Source organism: Calonectris borealis, chromosome 19, assembly GCF_964195595.1.
Source record: "Calonectris borealis chromosome 19, bCalBor7.hap1.2, whole genome shotgun sequence".
Taxonomy (NCBI): Eukaryota; Metazoa; Chordata; class Aves; order Procellariiformes; family Procellariidae; genus Calonectris; species Calonectris borealis.
In genome coordinates, this window is record NC_134330.1 from 4,660,244 (window position 1) to 4,686,010 (window position 25,767).

General features: G+C 42.1%; 1 protein-coding gene across 10 annotated transcripts; it reads right to left on the minus strand.

The window, feature by feature from the left end:
* Positions 1–1,030: 1,030 nt before the first annotated feature.
* Positions 1,031–21,586, minus strand: AKAP10 (A-kinase anchoring protein 10). Of its 10 annotated transcripts, none has more exons than XM_075168533.1 (15): positions 21,352–21,584; positions 17,334–17,381; positions 14,849–15,031; positions 13,973–14,527; positions 12,394–12,492; positions 11,859–11,943; positions 11,371–11,494; positions 10,393–10,529; positions 9,148–9,292; positions 8,224–8,397; positions 5,934–6,043; positions 4,966–5,048; positions 4,329–4,381; positions 3,610–3,705; positions 1,031–2,513 (listed from the first exon to the last, which is right to left on the minus strand). In XM_075168533.1, exons 1-15 carry the CDS (start codon positions 21,371–21,373, stop codon positions 2,508–2,510), a joined length of 1,920 nt encoding a protein of 639 aa, XP_075024634.1. In that variant the 5' UTR covers positions 21,374–21,584; the 3' UTR covers positions 1,031–2,507. The 10 variants fall into 10 exon arrangements, 7 of the variants coding, with proteins under 7 accessions (XP_075024634.1, XP_075024632.1, XP_075024636.1 ...); XM_075168531.1 differs by having other exon boundaries at positions 21,196–21,584; XR_012676570.1 differs by lacking the exon at positions 5,934–6,043 and having other exon boundaries at positions 21,196–21,585.
* Between the last annotated feature and the right edge of the window lie 4,181 nt (positions 21,587–25,767).

The following is a 25,767-nucleotide window of genomic DNA, read 5'->3' on the forward strand; positions in this document are numbered from 1 at the left end:
CGGAGGGCTGGGGCTGCAACCAAAGGTGGTTTATTCACCGTATAAACACTGCCTCGTCGGGCTGGACAGGAGGCAGGGGAGAGGGAGGTCCTGCACGGAGAGAGACTCAAATCTGCCACGCAAACCCGTAACACGGCGAGAAATTCAACATCACCCATCCTGTCCAGCACAAACCAGTAACAACCACGGCGAGCACCGGATATCCGTAACCCTGGAGATCAATGCTCCATCAAATCTAAGCACCACTTATGGAGAAAAGAGGAAAAAAGAGGAAAAACCACTTATGGAAAAAAGAGGAAAAAAAAAAAATCAACAACCAAGCCTTGCTTTACCCGCTGGCCAACGCTCGAGGGAAGCAGCTTGAAGTTGCCCCGAGCAGGCGCTGGGCTGGCCCGCAGTGGCCCCCGGCACGCTGCCATCCCCTCAGAGAGTGGGGGAGGCCCCGCGAACGAGGTGGAGCCCTGGCAGCGATTTCTCCCTTCTTTATTTAATGGATGTTTTCCTTACCAGTCTCCAGGAGCTGCAGCACTACAGGTGTTTGCTAGCCAGCCGACTGAAGATAAGCTCGGTCTGGCCACATCCACCCCAGGCAGTGCAGCAGCTGAGGGAAACGCAGCCCTGAGCGACATTTGTACCCAAAGCTGTGGCCTGTAATCCCTAAACACGCTCAGCTGGGTAGTTTGGATCCGGCCAAGGTGAAAAAATGAGTAAGTGTTGCATGGAGAACAGGAGGGGTTTAGCTTTCCACATAGAAGAGGATTCAAGTGCGCGTGCGTAGTCAATACCGCGCTGTGGGGCCAAGCCCTGCCCCTTCTACCTGTTTCCTAGCCCAACTTCTGACATGTCCCATCGTTAAAACACCTTCTTATTTAGTTAGAAATGATTCTTAATTCACCATGCTGCCATTAGCATCATCCATTAAATATTAAGAAATGTGTGCAAATGTACCAAGGACAAACTGTTCAGGGGTTTGTTTCTTCTATAAACCCCTAAGAATCACATTTAAAAAAAAAAACCATGTAAAGTCAAATCCCATGAAAACAGAAAATTGACACAAATTTTAATATTTATATATTTTAAATCAAAACACAATTAAATATAGTATGTTTTAAGTACATGAATACTTGGGCATGAGAGAAATAAGAGGTGGTACATAGTACCAAAAACCTATACACAGCCTTTTTTGCTTTCTTATAGACAATACAGTGTGTCTCTATACAATCGAATATTGCAACAGAATAACACTTGCTAGTCAATCAAGATATTCTGAACATTGGAGATGATTTGAGTTCTTCGCAAAGTGATTTTTTTTTTTTTGCACAAGTTTGAGGAAAAAAAAACAATCATAAGAGTAAAACACAAAACCCAGAATAGAAGTGTTGTATACTAAAAATGCAGTGATAACATACCGGTGAGACACTGAGTACTTTTGATACCCTGCAAAATCAATTCACTGGAGAGGAGGAGAAAAAAAAAAAAAAAAAAAAGAGGTGCTGTGTAACACACTGGCTTTTTTACTTAAGCTAAAGGTTTTGCAAGTTGCAAATGCTGACAATGTCAGGGAGAAGGCCAGAGGTCATTAAAAATTTTTTTTCTTTGTAAACCAAACATCTGGAATTAGATACTATGTTGGTTGGAGGACAACAAGCTATGGAGAATGGCAGCAATTACTTTTTTCCTTGCTTGTGGGATGGAGAGGAAAGAAAATGGAGCAGTCTACAGGGTGCAATCTCCTCAAAACATGGGCTGCATTCGGAGCTGTGGCTCGGGAGCAGAGGGCGGCACAAGTGCAAGATTGGCTTTCGAGTCTGCTCTGTGTTGGAAGCAGGGGTTTGTGAATGCAGGTGTAAGAGCTCGACAAGGAAGAGTTACGCTGTCCAGGCTTTGCCCCTGATCGTTCTATGCTGCCTTCAAAGTTAATGTAGTTATGAAGTAAAATACATTTATCTTACAGTTGAATACGCATCTATTTCAAGTAAGGAAAAACAAAACTTAGAACTTTTTAGGTCATTCACTGCCAATGAATTCACCGTTTCAGGTTCTCTTCTCCAAAGGCCAATGTTGGGGACACACCCCATGGCCTCTCCAATTATGTGTTTAAAAATTACGAGTAGTAGAACTAGAAACTACAGCAAAACCTTCCCCTCTTTGTTGTGGCTTGTGTCCCATTCCAGATATTTTGCTTAAAAGTCTTTTTGAGACAGGGTCAAGTATTCGTGAAGTTGATCACAGTTTCTCAGCGACACATTCGTAAACTGCGTCTTCATCTCTTTAAAAACCACCGTTATTGTGAATGCCACATACAACAGGAAAAAATGTTTCTTCACTCTCTACAGTGGAGGTACAGGATTGCTTCTTTTTAATTCTTCCTTATAAACGAGGGAGATTTCGGCGGTTGGAGTAACAGTGCTTTGTTTTTATTGGCTGTGTAAAAGAATCCACCAAAAGGGAAAGTTCACTCATTCTCGAAGCGGAAAACCAGATTTCCTGTTCTGGCGTTTCTAAAATCATAGCTGGAAAAGGAAGAACAGGGTTAGAGTTCATTTTACCCTAAAACATACATGGCAGTCATCGATAGAAAGCCATTTTGTGTTTAAAAATCTTGAAGCCAGGCATGCTTATGAGTTTGGGAGAGAGGGAAAAAACCTAATCCCAGAACACACTCAACCTTCTGATCACTGTAACCATACTTGCTTAATTGAATCCAGAGCATCTGCAGCCACTTGACATTTCTAAATACTGTGCTGAGAGACCTTTTCATCTAGCCAGACTGGAATTACATCATTTGCAGCCAAGCTATTAAGTGAAATCATTATACAAGTCATTTAAATATAACTGCTCTATTAAAAAGAAAACAGCCACATAATGAAACTATGGATCCATCCATTCGGGTCCAATAACTGGGCTTTGGCACATGTTTGCCTTCAATAATTAAAAAAAAGTGCAACTTTATTTTAAAACAGTCAGATGCCCAAAAGCCAGAAGTACTGGGTATTAGCTTGGGCAAACTGCTGCCATCATTATTTCACAAAACGTAACTGTTGCATCAGAACTGGGGTTTTTTTGTTTGTTTTGTTTTAAACAGAGAACACGTGGACTTGTACAACAACGAAGTTGCTAAACAATATACAACACTAAACCACTCGCCTATGGACAGGGCTGCTGCGTCTTTTTTAAAGTGTGGACACAGCACTGTGTAAATTAGTGCACCCAACAAGACAACTTTCCAGCTGTTGAGTTTTACTGACACTTTATCCTAATATACCAGTATTCATTCACATGAAACAGCTGGTGTGAACTCAAATAAGGAATTACAGTATCGATCCTGCAACACAAATCACCCTTTTAACTAATAAGGCAGTTTGTAAAGACTCGAAATGAACAAAGACAATTTTAACACTTGCACAGGAGAACCACTCTTAAGAAATTCCCACATCATCATACGTAGGCTGAAACACTTCCAACCTTTGTTTCCTTATATCATGCTATGCTAGTTTGAACATTTACCAGCGTGGGTTTCAGCCGCACTAGGAAGGCACGCAAGAGCTCTGCTCCTCCCACAGTCTGGCTGAAGTCAGATAAAGGCAGGCAGCCTTTCCACCCCCTTACCTTCGTAACTTTCTCCGAAGGCTGTTCACACTGCGCCTGCTGCATCACGTCATTGACTATCATCTTTGCTATCCTCCAAGCCATCTCTTCTTGAGCCTGCCATAAAAAAAACATCCCAAAATACAGATAGCTTCAAGTTCTTAAAATAAAAATACAGTCCTCTCAGCATAATTCACTCGCTCAACCTTGGAGACGCAGTTAACCTTCACAACTCAGTGACTTGTAGTAAACGTATCCTCCCTTGATGGAAACGCTCCTGGTTTCCAAGTACAGCGTTAACTTCAATTATCGTGAATATTTATGGCTTGATGCAATTTCCGAGAGAGTTAGTGAAGTTTTTAGACTTGTCTGTTGGGGACTTGTCCAAGCCCCTCCGAGGGGGAAAAATGCAGCCTGTAATCCGTGTACAGCGGTCACTTCGCAGTAAACAACAAAGAACAGCAGCATCTCCACTCCTATTTGTCGATATGTCTTATAACACCATAACAAGAAAAACCTTGAGTTAACCATTATATTAGTTGAACCAGCAAGCACTGGCAAAAATCAAACCAGTTTCACCCATGCATGCATTCAAATTATATTTAGCACATCGAGTCTGACAGTTCTCCTTGGTGCATCAGATAGTCAGAGAAACAGCCAGGATTAAGAACTTCAATACTTAATTTCCGTAATATACACTGTAAAGTCAGTCACAAGGACAACATAAAAGAGGAACACACCTCATCTGTGTTTCCTTGAACCCACTTCTTCATTGCTTGTGAAAACATGGACCCTAGTTGACATAAAAAACAGCAAGTAAGATACATAGGCAAACTCTGCGGCACATCTCTATAAATGCTAGTTCCTTCCATCCTTCCGAAGGGTTTGCACTGCTGGCGTTAGAGAACAGAAGAGTGGCAATAAAGACAAGGGATTACGTGGAGCCATGGTTCATTAGACACTGAGCTTGAACCATTCCTCTTTACCAGAGCCAAAAAGCAGCATTAACAGCAGATCCCAAACTGGGTGGGAAGCCTATGGAGAGCTGAAGTTCTTTTTCATCTCGAGACCAAATCTTTGAAGGTTTGATCATAGCTCAGCTGCTAGCAGCTTTCATCCCTGCCAGGTTCCATCGACAGCTCCAACTCCCACAGGCTGCTCATACTCCCAGGAGTCCAGCTGGACCAGAAAAGCAGAATTTGGCTAGGAAACTGGGCCAGAGATCAGTTTTGCCTCAGTACAGGACAATCCCTAAGCATCTCTATTTGGCTTAAAACAGACTGGAAAGAGTCAAGAATCTTGCTTATCTTGACTGCAGTAAGGAAAAGGGCAGTTCTGCTAATGTTTACAGAAATTAAGAGAAAGAGGAAAATAAACCTTTTGATTTTTTGACATCAGGCTCTGGTTCAGATTCTCTGATAAACTGTCCCAGGTCACTGACTCGTCCAAACGTCATCTTCCTGAAGAGAGAAGGAGTAAAAGCACCAAGCAGGTTACCAAGAGAACTTCGGCATTATGGAAAGCTACCAGTAAGAAAAACAAAAAAGCCACAATAAAGATTCTAGTGTCAGAAGACTGGCATTTTACCAATTACCATCTTTTCCACCTGAAATTGATACACTGGGAAAAATCTCCCGCTCTTCTCACGTATCTGAATTCGAAGTGTATCTTAAAAATTCTTCTAGAAACTAGAAGTAGGCAAATGCTTCAATGACTCAATCGTATAATATCAACAGGCAGTGCTAGCAAGTGCTCTACACTATCATAAAAACACGTCATTAGGAAGAAAACAGTTTACAGTATCTAAAAGGACAGAAGACTGGTATGCAATAGAAAAGCAAGGTAGCTATAGAAACAAAGAATTTCTGTATGAGATCCACAGAGCAGAAGAGCTTTATAACAAAGAGCAACTTAAGAAACAGAAGAATAGCTGTGCAATCTGCTAAAGAAATTAAGTATAAGCCCTTCTCTACCATGGGGGTAGGGACAAATCAAAGTTGCACATTACAACATGAAAGGCACCTGAGCTGCTTCTTTTCTGTTCCAGCCCCAAATAGGAACTACTTAGCTGTATTTTGGAGTCAAAAAGGAATAGTAACTAGGAGAAAGAGGAAAAACCAATTGGAAATATTTTTCTGGCTCCCATTCTGGTCAGAGAAACATTCACTATGACATTGGTGTTAAATCACACTACTGAAATAAATTTACTTTCAAATATTAAGACATCTACTAAGATTGCAACATCTTGCATTTATGCGTACTTTCAAAGCAGGAGGATGCAGTAAAAATGAAACAGAGGTGAAACACACTACTAGAAAGAATGAGATACACTGAATGAACCTTACCCTGCATATGTTCGTTGATACAAAGATTCTGGATCCAGACTTGCAGCATCTACAATTATTGCTTCATCAAAATTTTTCAGGATTTTAACATTAGCCTTTTTGACATTGGACTACAAATAAAAATTCTAAGTATTAGTGCCCAATGCAGACAACTGATAGCTTCTTAACAAAACTGCTATTTTAGTGCTTTTACACTTAGATAAACCTCCATAAAGTCTCTAAGCAAGCATAAAAGAATTAGAGAGCATCTACACAGCGATGAATTCCTAACTCAGTATGACATTGTTTTTAAACAGAGGATGATAAAGTTATATGAACAGAGCCAAAGACACAATGTACAGGTCAGCATACATATGTGTAAGGACTGCTGTCTAAGCATTATCAACTGAACAGATCTGTGCGCGTGTGCAAATTATTTGTTTGTGAGTACGTAACACTGAACTACCTCAAAAGCTGCAGCAGCTTCACTCATCCCTCTCATGCACTTGGTAAGCAATTCCCAAACACACTATGCTTCCCCCATACACAGATCTTTTTGCCCTGGAGTATTTATATAAGATCATGAAAAAAGCCAAGGAAACATTACAGCAACAGCAGGGAGAGCACAAATGCACAGCAATCTATTAGCACCTTAGCACAGAACAGAAATGTTTATGGCAGCTGCCTGGCAAACTCCTTCCCCGCTGCTCTGCGTAAGCGCTGTTCTTTATGCAAAAATATGCAGAGACCTGGAGATTCTCCTATTCAGGTAAGTAGGAATGCACACCACAAAATGCAGCACTTCATTCCTAAGTTGTCCAAGCAAGCCAATTACCAGCAGTTTCTCCTGCTCAGACTATCAGGCAGCATTTCAAGACGGTCAGAACACAGATTTTATTCCCCACTTTGCAACTAGGTGGGAATATTCCCTCCTTGCAAATTAGGAGGTTTAAAAATATTACAAGCAGGTAGTATAGCTTCCAAGGTTGCTTGAAACACAGTACATCAATAATGCTGGTCTAGATACTGGATTTAAAACCCGTGGTAGCACTGGAACATTCAATAAAAGCGATTCAGCAAAAGCAGTTCTAGCTTAGCTTTTCTGCTCTAGCTGGGCTTGCAGTTTGCAAGCTGACCTGGTTGCAGATAAGCTAGAATCTGCTTATCCTCTCTTCTTTCACATCTGAATTAAGCCAAGCTAGAATTTTTGGAACGGACAACTCTTGGTTAAAAACGCATCTCTGACGTTATTGGGATGGTTTCAGAGCGTAACGAGCTCCACTGCCCGTTTCTGAGCTAGGCGCACATGGGAACACAGCTCTCAAAGCTGCATCACAAAAGGCAATAAAAAAGAAAGATGCTGGCCCACAACCAGGGCACTGTGCAAAGCAAATACACAGTGAACATTTCTCAATGACTTTGGAAGGGTAACAGAGCCAAAAGAGCCCAGTCACATTCTAGTTTCTACACAGTACAGCGAGGAAGCAGCCACATAGCCCTAATCATGCTTAACGAACGATTAGAACGCAAAGGACTTTTTTATGCCTAGCTTTACATCAAACTATATACATGCAAACAAAATGCAAGTACCACCCCCCAGCTCAGAGCATCTCAGTGGTAACACGGTAAAGTGTCAGAGCTCTCTTCTGGGAAGGTCAGGAGTCTGGCCATTTTCTACCAGACCAGCACGACCAGCTAGCTTGAGGACGATAGCAGGGAAAGGGCTGCTGAGACAAACTGGCGAGCACCACCTGGTCAGATATTAACTGTCATTGCTCTATGCCTGAGCAGGTAGATGCCTTAAACCGCAGAACTGAGTGGACTCTTCAGGACAGAAGACTTGGCACTTTAATAGAACTGAGCACACAAAACATGCATATTTGTATTTAAATTCTACAGGAAAAAACTAACACTTGTGAATATGCTAGTTTAACTACGGTATTGATAAAAAAAATGTTATTTCTAGTAAAAAGTATTCTTAAATGTTATGGCACTATCAGTCTGCAGTGAATATTAACAGCTTAATAAAAACGTAACTTCGATGCAAAGAACTAAAAGCAGTACAAGACTTTGGGTACAGCAAATAGGATAGATACCCTCCCATGTCAATACTGTTTGTCTGAACTTAGCAGCAGGCAGACCAACCACGTCCTAGTATAAGGCAGGCTTTAACGTTAAAGTGGAATGGGAAGCTTCAAATTACAAGATGTTTCCTTACAGCGTAGGAACTTTGATATTGGTACAGAAAAGTGATTGCAGCATTTCCTATAACAGCATGTCCTGTAACAGAATCAAACCAAGAAACTCATACCTGGGAGGCAGAGCCATCCGGGCCCCCTATAGAATCGCTATCGGGAGAGCTACCGGGGCCATGAATACTCAGTGCAATATTCCCTCCTGGAAATTCATCTCCTCGTACTGAATGGATGAGATCATTCAAGTATTTGTAGTAAAGGTTGCTGGACAAGAAACCAGGTAAAAAAACCTGAGAGACAGAAGAAGGAGTCCTCTTTAATCAAGGCTGGTCTGCACAATTACTGTAGATCGTTTGTAGAATAGAAGGGACACACAAACATCTCGGTCCTTGTGTAGGTGGTACACAAGTAAAAGTGTCCACACATGGAATTATTCCAGCTTAGCGATTGCATTGCTTTAAATTTGAATCCTACTGCAAAATGAAGAAAAATAACCCCGTATTAACCAAATCCTCCAGTAACTGGAACTAAAGTTCAGATTTTTTTTTTCCCGCTCTAGAAAAGCCTGACAACCCAATGGGCTTACAGTTATTTTGCTATGCTGTTCAAAAATCAGCAGCAGCTCCAGAATCAAATCATTAGTCTCTAGTACCCAGGTATCCCACTATTAGCCACACCACTGGTATTAAACTTGCAAACAACTGCTACTAGCAGGAAGGAAGATTTTCTAAAGATATATAATAAGCTGTTGATAGCAATTCACATGGGAGGAAACTCTGTTACTCCCATTAAAATGCAATAATCACCCAAGACAAACATTTCACAGAGAATTAACAGAAGCCAGTGGGTGGTATCTTTTCAAATCAGGCTGGGGAAAACAGGCTAGCAAATTTTACTAAAGCTGTTCTATTATCCAGGCAAACAGAAAGTCAGTAAAAGAACAGGACAAATCAGAGACGATGAATGGGACACTTGACATGCTGCAGAATCTCCACATCATCTTTACTAATTGTCAAACCATTGTGAAGAAGGTATCTCACCGTCTCCATGGTAGTCCATGCCTGCCGCAAGGGAGTAGTGAAACAGTTAGGGAGAGGACCACCTTCCCTGCAGATGTTGGATTCAATCTCCAACCTCACCGAGTCATCAAACCCAAGAGGATGCGTGGCTTGAAGGGAGAAGTACCTGCAGCACCGGGCAGGAAAGAAGACAACACAAAAGGATTTGCAAAACTTTGCAGGTGGTTAGTGCCCACCCTTTCCAGCCAAGACCATTAATCGTGCTGCAGCCACTAGATGGGGCTGGCTTCAAAAACGAACATAAAACTGATCCTCACTAAGTGAAAAAACCCCCAATTCACAGAAGTATTTTTGAGAAAGCCTTGCCCTGAAGATACAGATAAAAGAAACAGAGCACCATGTGACTGCTGACGAGCAGAATCTTACACACACAGCTTTGTAGCAGGGAAGCAGGAATGAAGCAGGAAACACCCAGAACTCTGAAGCGGCACTTGCTCTACTAATTGCATCATTGAAAACTGAGTTTGTGGATGAAGTGGGGGGATGACTGATAGAAGTCAGTGAGTTGTTTGCTTCCTCTCCAATTATTATTTCCTACGAGGGTAATAACTCAACAGCTTGTGGCAACGAGTCTCACACTTAAGCTTAAGAACAAACTCTTTCTGGAAGCAGCTTTGATGTCTGTCTTCCAGTGACATTATTGCTAAGGTGAAGCACAAAATAAAGGAAAAAAGTTACACTACTGAGAGTGAGAGGAAAGTCTGATATTAGAAGGGATCTGCTCTCCTCCTTAAAAAAAGGAAAATATTTTGAAATACTAAGAACAAGCACTATTTGGCTCTTACTATGTGTGATAACAGCTCCTACAGCCTACTTTAAATGGATAACAGTATCTCAACCTTAAGGTTTTCCTACAATGATGCATCTGCTATTAGGTTTAAATCCTTTACATTTTCAAATGGCAACAAATTGGCTTTGATATTTCACGACCAAACATTAACTCAAGCAATCAAGTCCTAAAAATTCGGAATTGTGTTTAAGAACGGAGTCCTTGTAAGGATTTTCTCTTCACGTAAAAAGAAAAATTTTAAAAGTTCTTGTGTGCATATATATCGAAGGCTACCTTAATAAAATGCATTTCAGCGTAACAGTGCAAGACTGCACAGTTACGGTTTGAAAATGAAAAGTTCCTTTTGCACAGTGAAACACAAAACTACAAGTACAAAATTAGAGCTTCAGAAACAAATAATTGTTGAACTCCCTCACTTGTCATATAAAATCATGGCATCATTCTGTGCTTCTTGCCCATCATACTGGCCTTTTTTGGCAGCAAGTTGAGACTGGAAGTTATCTGCTGCCAACCAGAACTGCAATACGTTAACTGCATCTTCCTTCTCCATGTACTGGAAGGGAAATTTAAAAAAAGAGGAGAAATTAAAGAAGTTTTAGCAGTAAACTTTTAATAAGCATAGACAAACCTGCTCCTTCCCATTTAAAACAAGTCCATATATTAATGATGCAAAATTGTCACCAGGGCATTTAAATATTCTGAATTTTCAGATACAGTATTGCAGACGCATTTCGTTTGTTCAAAAAAAAGGAAAAAAGTACTTGTGACACTTCTTTTCTGTACTGATTTTCACATCTAGTTTCCAAACATTTTTTTGTATCATACTAAACACAGAGGAAACACTATTTTCATGCTATGCTTAGCTTACATTGAACTCTGCATATTGTCTCAGCTTCCCAGCTTGCTGTTTCAAACAACATTGGCTTGTCAAACTATCAGGACAAGTATTTTACTACTAACAGATGACTCCCTAAAGGTATAGGGCCCCGCAACTGTAAAATCATACATTTAACCTACCACATTTCCATATGTAAAGCTAGTGAATTATTTGTTATCTGTAAGAATGCTTAAGGCTTTCAAAGTCACTACTTCATGTGGCAAGATTAAGACGACTATGTCAAAGCTTCTACAAAGCAAAGAGACACTTAGCAGCACTCACTAACGGGAGAAGATAAGCATGAATACTCATTCTACAGTACGGTGTACAGGTTTGAACATTTAAAATAGTTCTACACATGGGCAGGAAACCGTTTAATGCATTTCCTCCCAGAAAAAGATACACCTCATCTTTTTTATTATATTTGAGGTGTCTTTATTAGAGCCATGAAGGGATGAATAGTTTTTCCCATTTGATAGAAAGGAATAAAAAAAGCAAACCCAAAACCTACACTCACCTCAGAGAAATAGAACAGGGCTGATTCACAGAAAAGTATGTCAGCCAGATAAACAGTCCCGCTAGTCAGCACCTCAATCTGGTATTTACAGAAATGATGACTTCGCAAAAATTCACTAAAGTGCCTGCACACAGACAGAATAACATCCAGTTATTAAGGGTCAACAGCATTCAAGGCACTTTATGAATCAATTAGTTCTTCCCCCAGAAGTCTTACACTTTTAGTTGGATAAAAGCAAAACAAGCAAGAAACATTGCAGGTTACAAATGACACAAGAAAGATATAAAGAATGTAATAACAGCATGCACGTACAACTTCAGCAAGTGATCACAAGAATGGGCTTGGAGGAAGAGATCTGAGCAGTTTCAAATACAGAAGACTGCACACAAAAGTGATTATATGGTTATACCTCCACAAACGTTTTTAACAGAACCACCTTTTGCAAAAGCACAATAGACACAAGAAGCCAAACCGTTCAAGCAACTTACTCTTGTTCCATTGCATTAAACACTATTGACTGTGCTGTAACAAAACAGTTAGGATCCACTTGTCCATCTTCCCCACAAATCTTTGCTGCAAAGAAAAGACCAGGTTAATTTTAACGTGCATTTGGCTGACCGAGCCGAAAGACCTGAGTGATGACTCAATGAAAAATTGCAGTTCAGATCCACTAGAATCAGCTGGTTCTGACTATGTAAAAAGAGCTTGTAAAGTACTGCAGATAGCCAAATGATAACGTTACGGCTAAAATGTTTGATTGAGACTCAAATCTGGATTCCCTCCATAACTACCAGGAATTTTCACTAATTTAAGCAAAAAGTCTCTGAAAGTTCTTCTGGGGATATTGCACAGAACTACTGAAAGGTCAGATCCACTGATACTTGTAATGTGATCTACTATCTTCTTACAACTGACTTTAAAATTCATAAAATTAAAAAGAAATACGAGTGTGCGTGGTATTAAAGATACATTTTTATGGGGAAGGAGGAAGCTCTGAAATGAGTAGGCAGTATACATTCTTACCAACTATGTCATTTCTCATTGCTTCTGTAATAGGTATTGGTTTAGCAGCATCTGGAGAAATATATTTGGTAAAAGTACTAACTGCATCCCGTTCTATACCTACAGGGAAGAAATACAGAATCAAACTTTGAATTCCTTGGCATAGGTCTAAAACAAGGAGCGAACAACAAACGTCTGCTCTTCAGAAAAGCAAGTATCTAATTGTCAGCAACAAGTTTCCTTCCCATGAAGCTTTCAGTCCACTACTCGATGCTTTGCTACTGGCAAGCTACAGTGACTGTGTTATCTCTAGCCAGGTCACAGTAAGCCCAGCATGGACTGACCAGTGAGATGGAATAAAGCAACGTAGCTCTGAATTCCCTACCACCAGACAAGACAGCACCCTCTTCCTCAGCTGCACACCTTAGTCCCAGAAGTAACGCCTTTGCGGCAAGAACTGCAGTGAAGTTCCCAATTTCTAGCTCTCATCATAGAGAATAAAAGACACTTGCATTGTAACGGAATTAAAAGAAAAAATAAAAGCTTTAGATGGGATGCCTCAGACCAAGATGTACACTTTACATGTCATCTTTCAAGAGAGCTGGGACACTGCTCTGGAAGAGAGAAAAAAAAAATATACTCCAGACTTTCAGACTTCTTAAAAAGGACCTAGTCCTTTCAAATTCTTTTTAGACATCAGAAAGCAGAGGTACTTTTCATGACTAAAGTATCATTGTGTTTGTTTAAGATACTTTGGGGCTGAGGTTATGTATTGTGGAGGTACATTATAAGTAACTATATGAGAAAGACAAACAGCAAGAGAAGGGGATGCAACATAAGGAAACAGTTGGGCAAACAAAAGGAACCAATATGAAGAAAGGAGCGTTTCCTTTTTGTCTGTAGACTTGCACAAATGAGGGAGGACTGAGTAGATGCAAAGTAGAGAAACAGGTTACTGCGCATGTAGCTTACTACCAAAAGTAAATATTTTAATTTCATCCTTACTTCCAGTAGCCTCTGAAGAGGTGGATTCCAAATGAGAACAAATCAGTTACAAGAGGAGGAACTCTATCAAATAAATCCAAGAACAGAAACAGTACGTTCCACACAAAAATCTCTGTAAGTCTCTTGTAACCATTACTTATGTCATTTTACATGATATAGGATATTTACCTTCTGTGGAAAGTTAATTATCAAGTCTCAGCCTCATCATCCATATTTTCTGCAATTCTTTTAAGTTGGGGGTGGGATGGGTGAGGGAAGAACGGGACATTGCAATGTTCATCTTCATTTCTTAACATTACACATGTGGGAACAGAAGTAACCTAAGCTTATTAGAGTACATAATGATTTTGAAGTCTCTTCAGCAGCATATTTATTTTTAACCAGACAGTCAAACAATACATAGCTCAAATTGATCATTAGCTTACACAGCAAGTTAACATTACTGATATACAAAATTATTTTCCTCCTCGCAACGTCATATCACGCTTACTAAGAACACATGAGAACCGAGGCAGCTCACCGTACAAAGCAAGCAGCAGCTAGTATGTTCCCCGTCTCCCCACCTTTTTAAAGAAAGAGAACACATGGCACTTACTTTTCATTAGTTTTCCTGACAAGTCTTTTAGTGCAGAGGAGGGGCTGTTTCTATTTGATACTGTAAGCTTGGAAGATTCTTGCTGATCAGCTGGAACAGAATGGGTCCCTGTCTCAGATTTTCTTAGACAAAGAACACTGCTATTACCGCTCTCCTGACCCGAGAGCACGTGGTTCTGGCTGTTGCTAGTTCTGTCGTTCTTGTCCGAAGCCACTGGCTTGGTCCTGAGCAGACAGACTGTGCTAGAATCCTCCAGTCTCTCCTCAAGCAATCCAGTTGGAGATGACGACGCAATTTCCTGCTGTTTTGAGGGTGACACTGGCTCTGCCAACGAGCTCTGCTTAACTGTGTTCAGGCTATGTGCTCTTATACGGGACCATGTTGTGGAGTGGAAGCTTTCAGCCTCTAACCAAAACTTAACCAAGTGTTCCATTCTGCGTAGTTCCATAAACTGGATAAAATAAGGGAGGGCTATATTGTCCTGCAGAACTTGTTCAAGGGTCTTTGAAAGGCTTGATTTGGTCTCTTGAGCCTGATAATTCAGACACGATCTGCCTAAAGAAAAATATCAAGGGAATGACTCCATATTGTACTACAGATACGGGTATTCGACACAAAAATGTCCCGCAATGCAACTGGTGAAGAGACGATTTCAACATAATGGTGGGACCCAAAGTAAAAGAACCTCTTTTAACAAAGAAATATACTGTCCCCATTCAAAACCCTTCTAGGGTAACACAGATGCTTTGTAACAGCAGTCAAATTCTTTAATTACCTAATCTACTTGCCTGAAAACCAAAGGATGGTGAGCACACCAGTAATACACATAGAATAAAGAGAAATGTTGACATTATTATAGAGCTGATGAAGCCTTACCTAAGTCTCCAAAATGAGCAGCTTCCATGTGACTTGGCTGCTTCTTAAGGGCAGCTGTCCGACTGCTAGAAAAAGAGTCCATGTTGGCAGAGATGGCATTAATTGCCACATGGCTTGGTCCTGCAGCCTCCAGCAAGGCATGATTTCTAGTGCTTCTTTGAGGGGAATGTACTGGTATTGGAGCTGGAATCGAGACAGGAATGATTAAGAGACAAGGATCCCAAGACCTCTTCTAAGCAGCATCCAATGCTAAGCACCCCAAGATATGCCAGAGCTTGCAAGAGTCCATCTTGTTAAAAACCTCATTGTACCACCGTGTAATCTTTGATCAAGGGTCCGATAAGAGTAAAGACCACAGAAATCAACAAGTTTTATTATAGCAAGAATAAACTCACTTCTACTAGATCAGTGGTACCCACCCACCTCTATTTTCCTTATTCAGTAGCTAATCAAAAGACGCCAAGTCTAAGTTTACACATGAAATATTCCCGAGTCTTCCTGCTTCCTTGATAACTGCTATCGTGAAAGCTTAATACTTCGTCAACAATTTAGTTTAGTTGCAATGTTCTTGCCAATCCATTTCCGTACCTTTTTGAAGGCTAAAATGTGTTACAAAATCCTGAACTACAAAGGTATCTGTGAGTTTTAACAAGAATATTTTTCAAAAATATTTTCTTTTCCTCTATTTGGTTTTAAGAGAAAAAAGCAATACGGAAATCTCTCTGATGAGACCCAGGTTATAAGCCTTAACCTCCTCTAGCTGTTTTAGGGCATGGCTGGCTATTTAAGCCCAAAGAGAACAAAGAAGAAATTCCTCACACAAAACTCTGCCAGTGAAAAAGCATCAACTAATTGTTAATTGATGACAAAGCTGAAAAAACAAACCACGCTCATAGCAGTTTCAAAAGCTCTCAGAAAATGGCATTTGATTAGGATGTCATGCAAGGACACCTTACACCTCTGACGCTTAAAGCGAGTCAGATGACACACTATCTCAGCACACTGCTTCCCAACAACGCGTTTCATCAAGGTGTCAAGCAACTTGGTTTTGATGACTTTCATGCTGCATAACTTTATTTTTATTCACAATTTTATGACACATGATGACAGAAGTTGACAATTTCACACTTGCACATCATGGTAACAGATACCTTAGGAGCAACGGTATAGGAGAGCTAAAATGTTTAAGCTTTGCAAAACGTTTCTCCAGTTGCAGTTTGGTACCAAGACACTGCTTGCTGCCTTTTACAAAGCCTTTGGTATTTAAAACCAGCAATAATGGAGAAAACACGTTTTTTCCCAGGCCAATGGATGGCAGCCAGTCGCTTGGCTGATGACAGTAACTGGGGAAAACTTGCTGGAGGCTACTCGTGTAGAACCAGAGCCACACTCCTCATAACGGTTTAGGCTTTTGTGAATTAGATTCAGATTTGATTTTACATTATGAACATTTGAGGAAAAATTGTTCTGCTTAATCTAAGGATCAAACACCTTTTCCAAAACCTCCAGATAGCACTACATCGCTAACCTAACATCATACAGATCATGGAGCAGCTGCTGGCCAAACTGGAAAGATGCTCTCTGTTTGCAGCGGCTCACACGTGCAATAAAAATAAATTCGAAAACTTATTGTCTTTACAGGTAATATAACCTCTTTAGCTAGTCATCGGAGATTGTAGCTGCACTGAAATCAGGGGGTGTGCTATTAAATGGATGCAACTTACTGTTTCCTATATTTGATTTGAAAGACAGACCACCAAGATGAAAAAAGCCTTTAATTTTCTCTTGATATCCAGATAACACATTAACAAGTACAGAAACAGGATTTTGTCTGAGGATATAAAAGTAACAGATCAGATTCACACAAATTACCTCATCTCCTTTTAGCATTGCAAGAAAAACTGACAGGACAAATAATCTTGTTTTCTCACGGTTTTTAAACCTCCTTCCCATCAAGATTTTTCTTCTCTCCTAACAGATTTAGCAGCAAGATTTCTGTACCGCACGGAGTAGCATTAGAATAGCTCTTCATTCTGACCAAGATTCAGATCTTCAGGCTCACAAGCCGCATCAGTCAAAGTTAAATCAGACACTGGCAGCCTCTTTTGCAAATTAGACACAGTTAAGCTGCATTTTCAAAACTGCAAAGTATGCTACATGTAAGCAAGAAACTTCAGCAGCAATTTGTTGTGGATAAGGAATAACCACTATTTGCAAGGTGACTGAATTGCATGATCACTTTGTATTAAAGCTCATGTCTGACATAATTTAATAACCTTCTGTACTTACAGACTCAGCAAGATGACTAGGAAAGATTAGTTACTATAAATAGTCAGAAACAGAACTAAGTTTTGGGTTTGATTTGTTTTTAATGCACAGGTCACATCTGCGCTCAGTCGTGAGGAAGTTATTCCACTGGTTAAAATAAAAATGGCAAATTATATTAGATATCTGAATTTATAGACAAAATAAATATTGATCTTACTTTTAATTGCTTTCACATCTGTGGTCTTTTCTTGTTCTTTGCCTTTCACTGTAAAATACCAAGGAAAATGTTAATGCTATTTTGGGTGACTAATGGCATTTACCAGAGAATGGACATAAAATTCCCAACTTCAGCAAGTATCAAAGGCAGATGTAAACTATCATTTTGTTAAAACTAATCTCTCATATTTAAATCTGCACATCTAGTAACTGACAGAGGCTTTCAAAGCTTTTGTGCTCGTTTATTTTCAAAAGCAAAACCTTATCATCCGTGAATTAAGCTTAATGAAATACAGTATGTTAAAATTAACATTGAGAAAGATGCTTGCTGTCTACGTGATTAAAGCAAGGCCACATTCAAGGTTACTTTAATAAACAGCATTAACTGGAAAGAATGGGATAGATGTGTTTCAAGAGCAGGGCACTGGCAGATGCTCTCTATGAACTAGAAACCACACACTAAACCCAACGTCTCCCTCGTGTTACAGAAGAGCAGCACAGCACACACAGCCAGAGAGATGTACGTGGAGCCAGCCCACGGCTCCTCAGTCATGATGGATACCACAGAAATGTTCTTGAAACACACTGCAAATAGCTAATTCTCTCACAAATAATACTGCTTAGCTACCTCCAGCCTATGGCAAGCAACTGATGGGAAGATAATAGTTAAAAAAGTTGTGATGGAAAAGCAATTTTTTTTTTAATTTTTGAAAGGAAGCTCCTAAAGGAAGTGAATGAGGAGATCTGTTTAAAACAATAATAAAGAAACTGAAGGAGTACATAAACAGGATGGCAAGAGAAACAAATTAAGTGGTGATATTGAAGAACATGATCTACTAGTGAAACCTTCGCCGGCTGCTCCAGGCTGGGATTATTACTACAAATAGGTCATCTTTGAACACCGATTGTGGAGTCCTTCCAAACGTAACCACAAGTCATAACCCAGCACAATCAAACATTTACATCACAAAACACGAGCAGATTAAAAAAAAAAACACCCTCCTATTCTGACCTAAGTATTTTAAATATTTTAAAGGGAAACTCCAATCTCTGGTTACATAATTGTCCTGCACGGTGGCGGCTGCAGCACTGCCGTGCTGCCGGTGTTCACTGCGAGAACTAAAAGCGTTGCAGGTCTGCGAATTGGCAACTCTGCATTTAAGATTGAAGCTAGCAGCTAGCACATTCTCTCTCTGATAGAGAGGTTTAAGCATCCGTTAAAAGAGCTGGATTCTTTTAAACCTGAACTCTCACAGCCAGATGCGGCTGCGAACAGTGAGAATAACCAGCTTTTACATAACTGCAGGCGTGCTGATGTGCAGGAGAAAAATCTGCATGTCTGAAGTAACAGAGAGGTACAATGGGAACAAAGCAACCTCTGTACAGTATTACGAACCTGTATCTTTCCAAAAGTATTCCAATAGTTGATTCATCAAACGGATTCCTAACTATCGGCAATGATTCCCAAGTTTCAACAGAGAGTCCTCCATAAGCCTATTTTCAGTTTAAATACATCTGTTCCTTCTTACCAACTACCCAGTTCCCCTCTGTCTAATTACCTCCTTATTACTGGTAACACAAACCCCTGGTTCATGTTCCCAACCTCTTTATACACAAGCTTCTTTTGTCCTCATCAGCTTCAAGCAGAACAAAATTAAGAAGTAACAGCAGAGGACAAAAGAAAACTCCTATGTGACAAGACCAAATTTTAGAGAGTGAAGTTTCACTAAAGGAATTTCCTTTCACTTTCCTCAAAAAACGGATGTCACTTGGCGTCTGTGTGAAGCCAGAGCGATAACTGTGATACATGATGACCGAGGACTAAAAGTTTGTGAGAATTTCCAGGAGCAAACCCCATTCACAAAGCTGTAACACATCAAACTGATGCAAGCCGGCCACGTGAGATTTGAGAATTTTAATTCACATCTTGAAATACAGAAGAACGGACAAACCTAAACTGTTCACGCATGTACGTATACAAAAAGCAAGATGTAACTTCAGAGGTCAGCCAGCTGGCAGGACTGTGTACGTTATTTCCACGATATTCCCGGTGAATGAACATGTAGTCTGGCTGTTTTCACTGATAACAGTTTCATAATCTGCTCTCAAGCCCCCCAGCTGCTGGTCCAACTGTTATAGTTTAATTTCTCAACCTACTATCCACCCTCAGTTTTCTAGACCTTTACTTTAAGGCACATACTAAAAAACTATTTCACTATTATTTTTGAGATTTTTCTACATGTTTTCACCTTAAAAAACTGATTTTATTTTTACCTAACAACAATACTTCAACCAAAGACACTGACGCTTTTATATGGTTTTGGACTGCACGTGTCTGTCTACAGAGTTTTGTCATAAGCCTTAATTTGTTGCTTTTCTCCCAGCTGCCGTTTAAGATCATCTCTAAAAGCCAGTATCTAAAACAGAGAAATACAAACCAATATTATTTTATCTACAACCCGGATGAAAGCTTACTTCTCTCCTCTCCTTAACAGCGAGTCTTGGGCATTTAGTTCTGACTGTGCTTCTCTGACCAAAGATCCTTTAATCAAAGTAACGCAGACAGATGCTCAATTAGCCACTTCATTACTTTCTCCCTGAGAAAGTTTTCGCCAAAGCTTACATTGTTCCTATGATTACGCATCAGGATGGAACATCAGCTCCACAATTCTCTTCATCAACAAAGCAGCAGAAGCTATTTTTGAGCAGTTTATAAGTGGCATGAAAGTTTTATTCTGCAGCTCAACATAAGTATATAAACACCCCAAAAAGGATTATGGCACTTGCAAAAGTAAACTTCAAGAATCTTTGGAACTACTAATATGAACAGAAGTTTAAACTCATCCCAGGATTACTAGACTAACCTCCACAAAGAATGAAATTTTCACTGCTGCTACTTTGGCTGAGCAAGCTTACAACAGGACGTGTCAGTCAAGAGCAAAAACATCTTCTCAGATTATATGTTCTTTTCTCCTAACTTACAGTCTTGCTTCCCAAGATGTACATTTTGGGCTTTTAGCATTGAGAAATGCTTTAGGAGAGCGTTGTATCACTGCTGGAAGAGCAATGGTCGTATTGCTTGACCTGCAGCATTACGAGATAACAGAACTCCTTTCCCAAGAGGCCCTTCCTAAAAGACGCCACTTTCAACAAAAACCACTCAAACCACGTATCGTGCAGATTGAAAGTGCACTACACCACATTTCATCACAAGCTGTAGCACAAGTGCCTTCAAAACATTAAACTCTCAAAGAACATTTAAACTCTATCCATTTGTGCTATAGGAATATTATAAATATTTCAGGAGTCATAAATTTCAAATCTTAGCTCGTGTTCCATAAGATCAACAAACATATTACAAAACAAATTGTCGATGACTCCTTTGCCTTTTATGAAGGACTCAGAGCAATGAGGTCCCTTTTCCAGTTAGGGTTTTTAGGTACTGCTGTAACATACTTAGCCTACTATATTTTTACAAAGCCATGTGTATCAGCATTGTGAAAAAAATACTCTGTAAACAGTTAAGACGACTCAAAAATTACCAGTCCACCTAACTGCACAAGTCACCTGTTTCAGAATTGCTAAGCCATATTCCCCGCGTCCAGAAGAAGGCTGGAAAGCCGAGCGAGCGCTGCAGCTAGAGCCGCTCCCAGAGCCGCCCCGGGAAGGACGGAGGCTGCAGCCCGGCGTTCACCACCGCCCGCAACTGGGGCTGCCCGAGGTCACTGCGGGAGCCCCACGGGCAGGCAGACCGCAGCCGACACCCCGAGGCCCCGCAGCGACGATCCCCGCAGAGCCCCGGCCCCCCCGACCTCTTCCCCGAACCCTGAGGGAGGGAAAAGGGCCCCGCCGCCGGGACTGACCGTCATTTGCGGGGAGCCCGCTCCTCAGGGGCCGAGCTTCCTCTCGGGGCCCGGTCGCCGTCCCCGGAGGGGCAGGCCCGGGGCCCAGCAGCCGTGCGGGGGACGAAGCCGGCAGCCGCCCCTCAGCCCCGGGCCTCCCGCCCGCCGCCCCCCTACCTTTCCGCCTGAAGAAGGACATGGTGCCGGGGAGGGGGCGAGGCGGCCGCTGGGGAGGGGGGAAGAAGGGGAGGGAGGGGGCGAGGGCAGCGAGCCGGGCTCCCTATGAATGAGACTCCTTCCTCCGCCCGCCGCCTCCTCTCCCTCCGCCTCTTCCTCCCGCGGAGGCGCCAGCGGCCGCCATGTTGTCAACAACCGCCCCGCTCCCTCTTCCGGGCAGCCGGCGGCCCGCCAAGCATGACGGGATGCGGCCGCGGCCTCCGCCTCACTCAACATGGCCGCCCCGGCGTCGGGCAGACCAGCCAATCCGCGAGTCGGGGCGGCCATCTTGGATGAGGGCAAGAAGCTCACGGGGTCCACGGCGGGTGGGCCGGCCATCTTTGATCAGGGCTGGGGGCGCCGGGTGGAGTGAGGCGCGGTCGGCCATCTTGGATGAGGGCAGGAGGGCCTTGAGGAGGTGGTTTGGGGACGCTTGGGCAATTTGGGCACGTCCCGGGGGCGGAGGGTGACAGCCTGCCCAGAGGGCAGGCGACATGGAGCGAGGGACAGGAGGGAGCAGCATGGCAGGGCTGGCGAGAGCCAAAGTGCCGTGCGAAGCGCCCTGGACTCCTCTGAGATGTGGGCCCAAAATGGCCCCTTTGGCCATGGGGGCTGTGGCAGAGGGGATGTGACAGCCCGTCAGTCTGAGCACTGCCGTGGGGACTTTGCAGGCTAATGCAGGCAGCCACAAGCCGCGGGTCCCTGTCCGAGCAAGGCCCTGGTCCCTAAAGGCAAAAGGCCATCCCCTCCGTGCATGAGGTGCGTGGTGGCACCGGTTGGTGCATTCGTGCGGTGCCAGCAACGTGGCAGGGCGTCCCGCAGCCCCGTCATTCCATCCCAAACTGCCCGGTTATTGGTGCGGCGTTACCAGAACAACCTGCCGGGCGGCATAGCTGGTCAGGATGTGGGGACACCGCGGATGCTAGAAAGCAGAGTGTCTGATAAGTCAGTTCCGCCTGCGTCCCAAATCCTGCCACAAAAATCCTCTTAATTATCCTCCTGAGGCAAATCTTCTCTTTTCTCAGCTACGAAGGACGTTTGTAGTTATAACGCATTGCTTACGTTGATCTCTGAAGAGCAGTGTATGATACAAATGCTTTACAAACACTGCGTAAAGGCTATTATTATAAATTCTGGTTTATGTATGAGGAAACTGAGGCACGGCACCAGAAAGCAGCAAACCATCCAACCGTATGCCTTTGAAATTGCCGTGAATCCTGGAGAGCCAGCTGAGAGCAATGAACTCCACCGGCGGTGAGCACGGAAGAAACGCAAACCATGTCCACTTTCCTGTGGGCTTTGGCACTCCATACCGGACAGGAATAAGCTTCCCAAACACATAACTCTCAGCCCAATTCCTCTTCAAGCTCTTTTATGCCATGACATTTCTGGGCTTGATGGCCAGGACCTTGTCCCACGGGGCCCAGTTAGCAAAACACCACGAGGGTCCGAAACAAACCCTGCAGGTGGTGCTGGGACCGCAGGAGGCAGCTGCAGTTCTTCCTCTTACATCCCCGTGTCATGATGGATGGATGCAGTGTCATCCCTCTGCGATGTAACTGTCCTGCTGGTGGTGCTTGAGCCATGAGAAAATTATGTAATTAATAATCATTACGTAGATTTCTGCAGCATCTTTCATCCAAGTGTTCCAAAGCTCTTTGCAAACACTCAGTAATTAAGACTCATAAATTGTAAATGGCATAAAGGGTATGTGGGGATCTTTTCAGGGCTGAGATGAAGCCATCTCTTGGGCAGGATGTTGCAGCTGATCGACACCCTATAGCAACTGCATTTTCTCTTTTGATATTACTTTTGTTAACTGATGCTCTTTGATATATTTTTGTACACATGCCCAGAGGCTGGTTTGAGGATAATGAACTATTATGTATGTTTTTTGCATAATGAACAGAATTATTTAATTGGCACATAACCTAAGAGGCTGGTAATAGGCTAAAATATTCAAAAGGTGAACAGATTTGAAAGAATGGGATGACTCAGTTGGGGAACACTAAATTAACATTTTCTGTCAAAAAAGTTTGCACCCAGTCTTCTACAAATACGCATAATAACTGGCAGTATAAAGAGAGCCCTAATACAACCAGTCTGATTCTCCAGTATACCGCACACAGATTTCTCTTTATTTCCACATAACTGTGTGTGGTTGAAGGGTCTGGTTTGCAGATCAAGCTTTAGGTTTCACTTTGTGTGTTGGGGTTGAAGCAGGACGCAATGGTTTACAGAGTCCTGGTCTGCCAGGCTGTCTAAGTTGCAGTTTGTGGGAAAATTCCCAAGGGAGTCTGGACCTTCTTTCTGACCTTACACACTGATCTTTTTTCTACTGCCAAGCCCACAGATCCCGACTGATGTTGCTCCTCCGGCTGAGCAGTGGCAGAAGCAGGCATGTTTTCTAACAGGTCGATTTAGCTATGCATATCTGCTTCGAGCAGAGCGGACCCTTTCATGCTGGGACACGCAGTCTCCCGAGACTGCACTGCCAGCTGCAAAGTGACAATTGCTACCACCAGTGGGGCGAGGCTGTCCGACACCCGACCAGCTGGCAACGTGATTTTGGGGTGGGTAAATTGTAGGCATCTCCCATCACACTTGATGAGGAAGACCTTCTATGTTGCAATTAATTTTCAAACAGCAGCTCCTTTTCCAAAAACCTCATCCAACCTGTCAAAGTCTTTGGGATAATTCAATTATCTTTGCATCAGATTCTACATAATTGATGAAACCTCAAGCTACAAGTATGTTTGGCATGAATTACATTTCCTGGACTGAGATTTTCTCCCCTTTTTGGAAACGTGCAGAAGGGCTGAAGCTCCAATCCACAGTTAGTCACTCAGCCTTGGACCCTGGAGATCTGAACTGGAAGCACGAATAACATCAGGTTCTGGAGTTTTTAACAGAACATGACAGTTTAATTAACTGAGCAATCAGTTGAAATATGACTTTAGGACATAGGTTGGCCAACATCAGAGAAGCTGGGGGACACCTCCCTAAATAAAATATTCAAAGAAAGAAAAATGCCTCACTGCCTGGTGATTTTTCCCTCTCCATAGGTAGAAAAATAAACAAACTTTAATATTTGAAAAGATCTAAATGGGATGCTCTTGTTTGTACAGAATTAATAAAGCAGAACAAGACTTTGTTGATAGCTTGGCATCTTTGCCTCAGATAATTAATCACAGGGAACTGCTCTGCTCAATTATAGCATTCAGAAAAACACAAATGTAACAAATCATGTTACAGGCCATTGCCATTTCTCACATCTTTGGGACAGTCTATTCATTTATTTACATGTATTTACACGATGTTGGGATTCTATCTCATATATAGACTTCTCGCTACTTTGGGAATACAAATAATAAAAACTAGATGAATATGGGCTTTAACAGCCTAGATCTTACTCTGGAATCAATAATAATGTCCTAAAAGTATAAGGAGTCAAAGATGCTTTTGTACAGAAACACACTACAAGCTTAAAAATCATATATTCTAAACATTGCCATTAGCATTGTTAAAAAATTATATTATTTCAAACAAATAATTAGACATCTTAGACGAACTTGCAAAGTAAGCAATACAAATACTAATCACTAAGAATCCAAGAATTAATGGTGGGGGAGAGCGGGAAGGATGCAGCACATACATACAATGGTGCACAACAGGCTGCTGGGGAAGCTGTAAAATTGAGAAGACGCAACTGATACCATTACAGTAGGGGTGCTCCAAAACTGCAATCGCAGCAGCTTCAATTACAGACTCGTATTTTTCTCTTTTTTTTTCAAATGGGAAAACAAGTGGCTGCATGCACACATAGATTAATTGCAAATTTGGATGTGGCTGACCTCAGTCCATTAGCCTTAATGGGAACGGGAGGGTTGGTACTGGCTTCTCAACTGTGCTGAGGATTTCAAAGAAGGGAATTATCCCACGTCGCAGCCTGGCAAAAAATAACTGATTTTATTAAAACATTGCAATCCCTCCTTGTCTCCTTCCACTAAGCACATGCCCAAGGAGAAAGGTTTGCTGCTCTGTGCCCAGCGGTTGGGCACAAGTAAGGGGCGAGGGGTTTCTCTCTGACTCCCAGCGGGTGAGTGGGTGGGTAAAAACCTGAACCTTGAAGTGTAATACAGAACAAAATGGGGGGGAAGAAAAAGCGCCTCGCTCCCAGCAGAAAGAGCTGCATCGGTGACCTGCTGCTGACAACCTCTGGGCATCTGAGCTCTGGGGAAGGGGCACTGCGCAGGAGCATAGACATGGGAAACAGAAAAGCCCTCACAGCAGTTTCTGCAGCTTTTCCCCAGCCCTGACCCTGCTGCAGGCTGTTCCTCACAGCCTTTTCTGCGGAGCTTTTGTGCCACTCTGGAG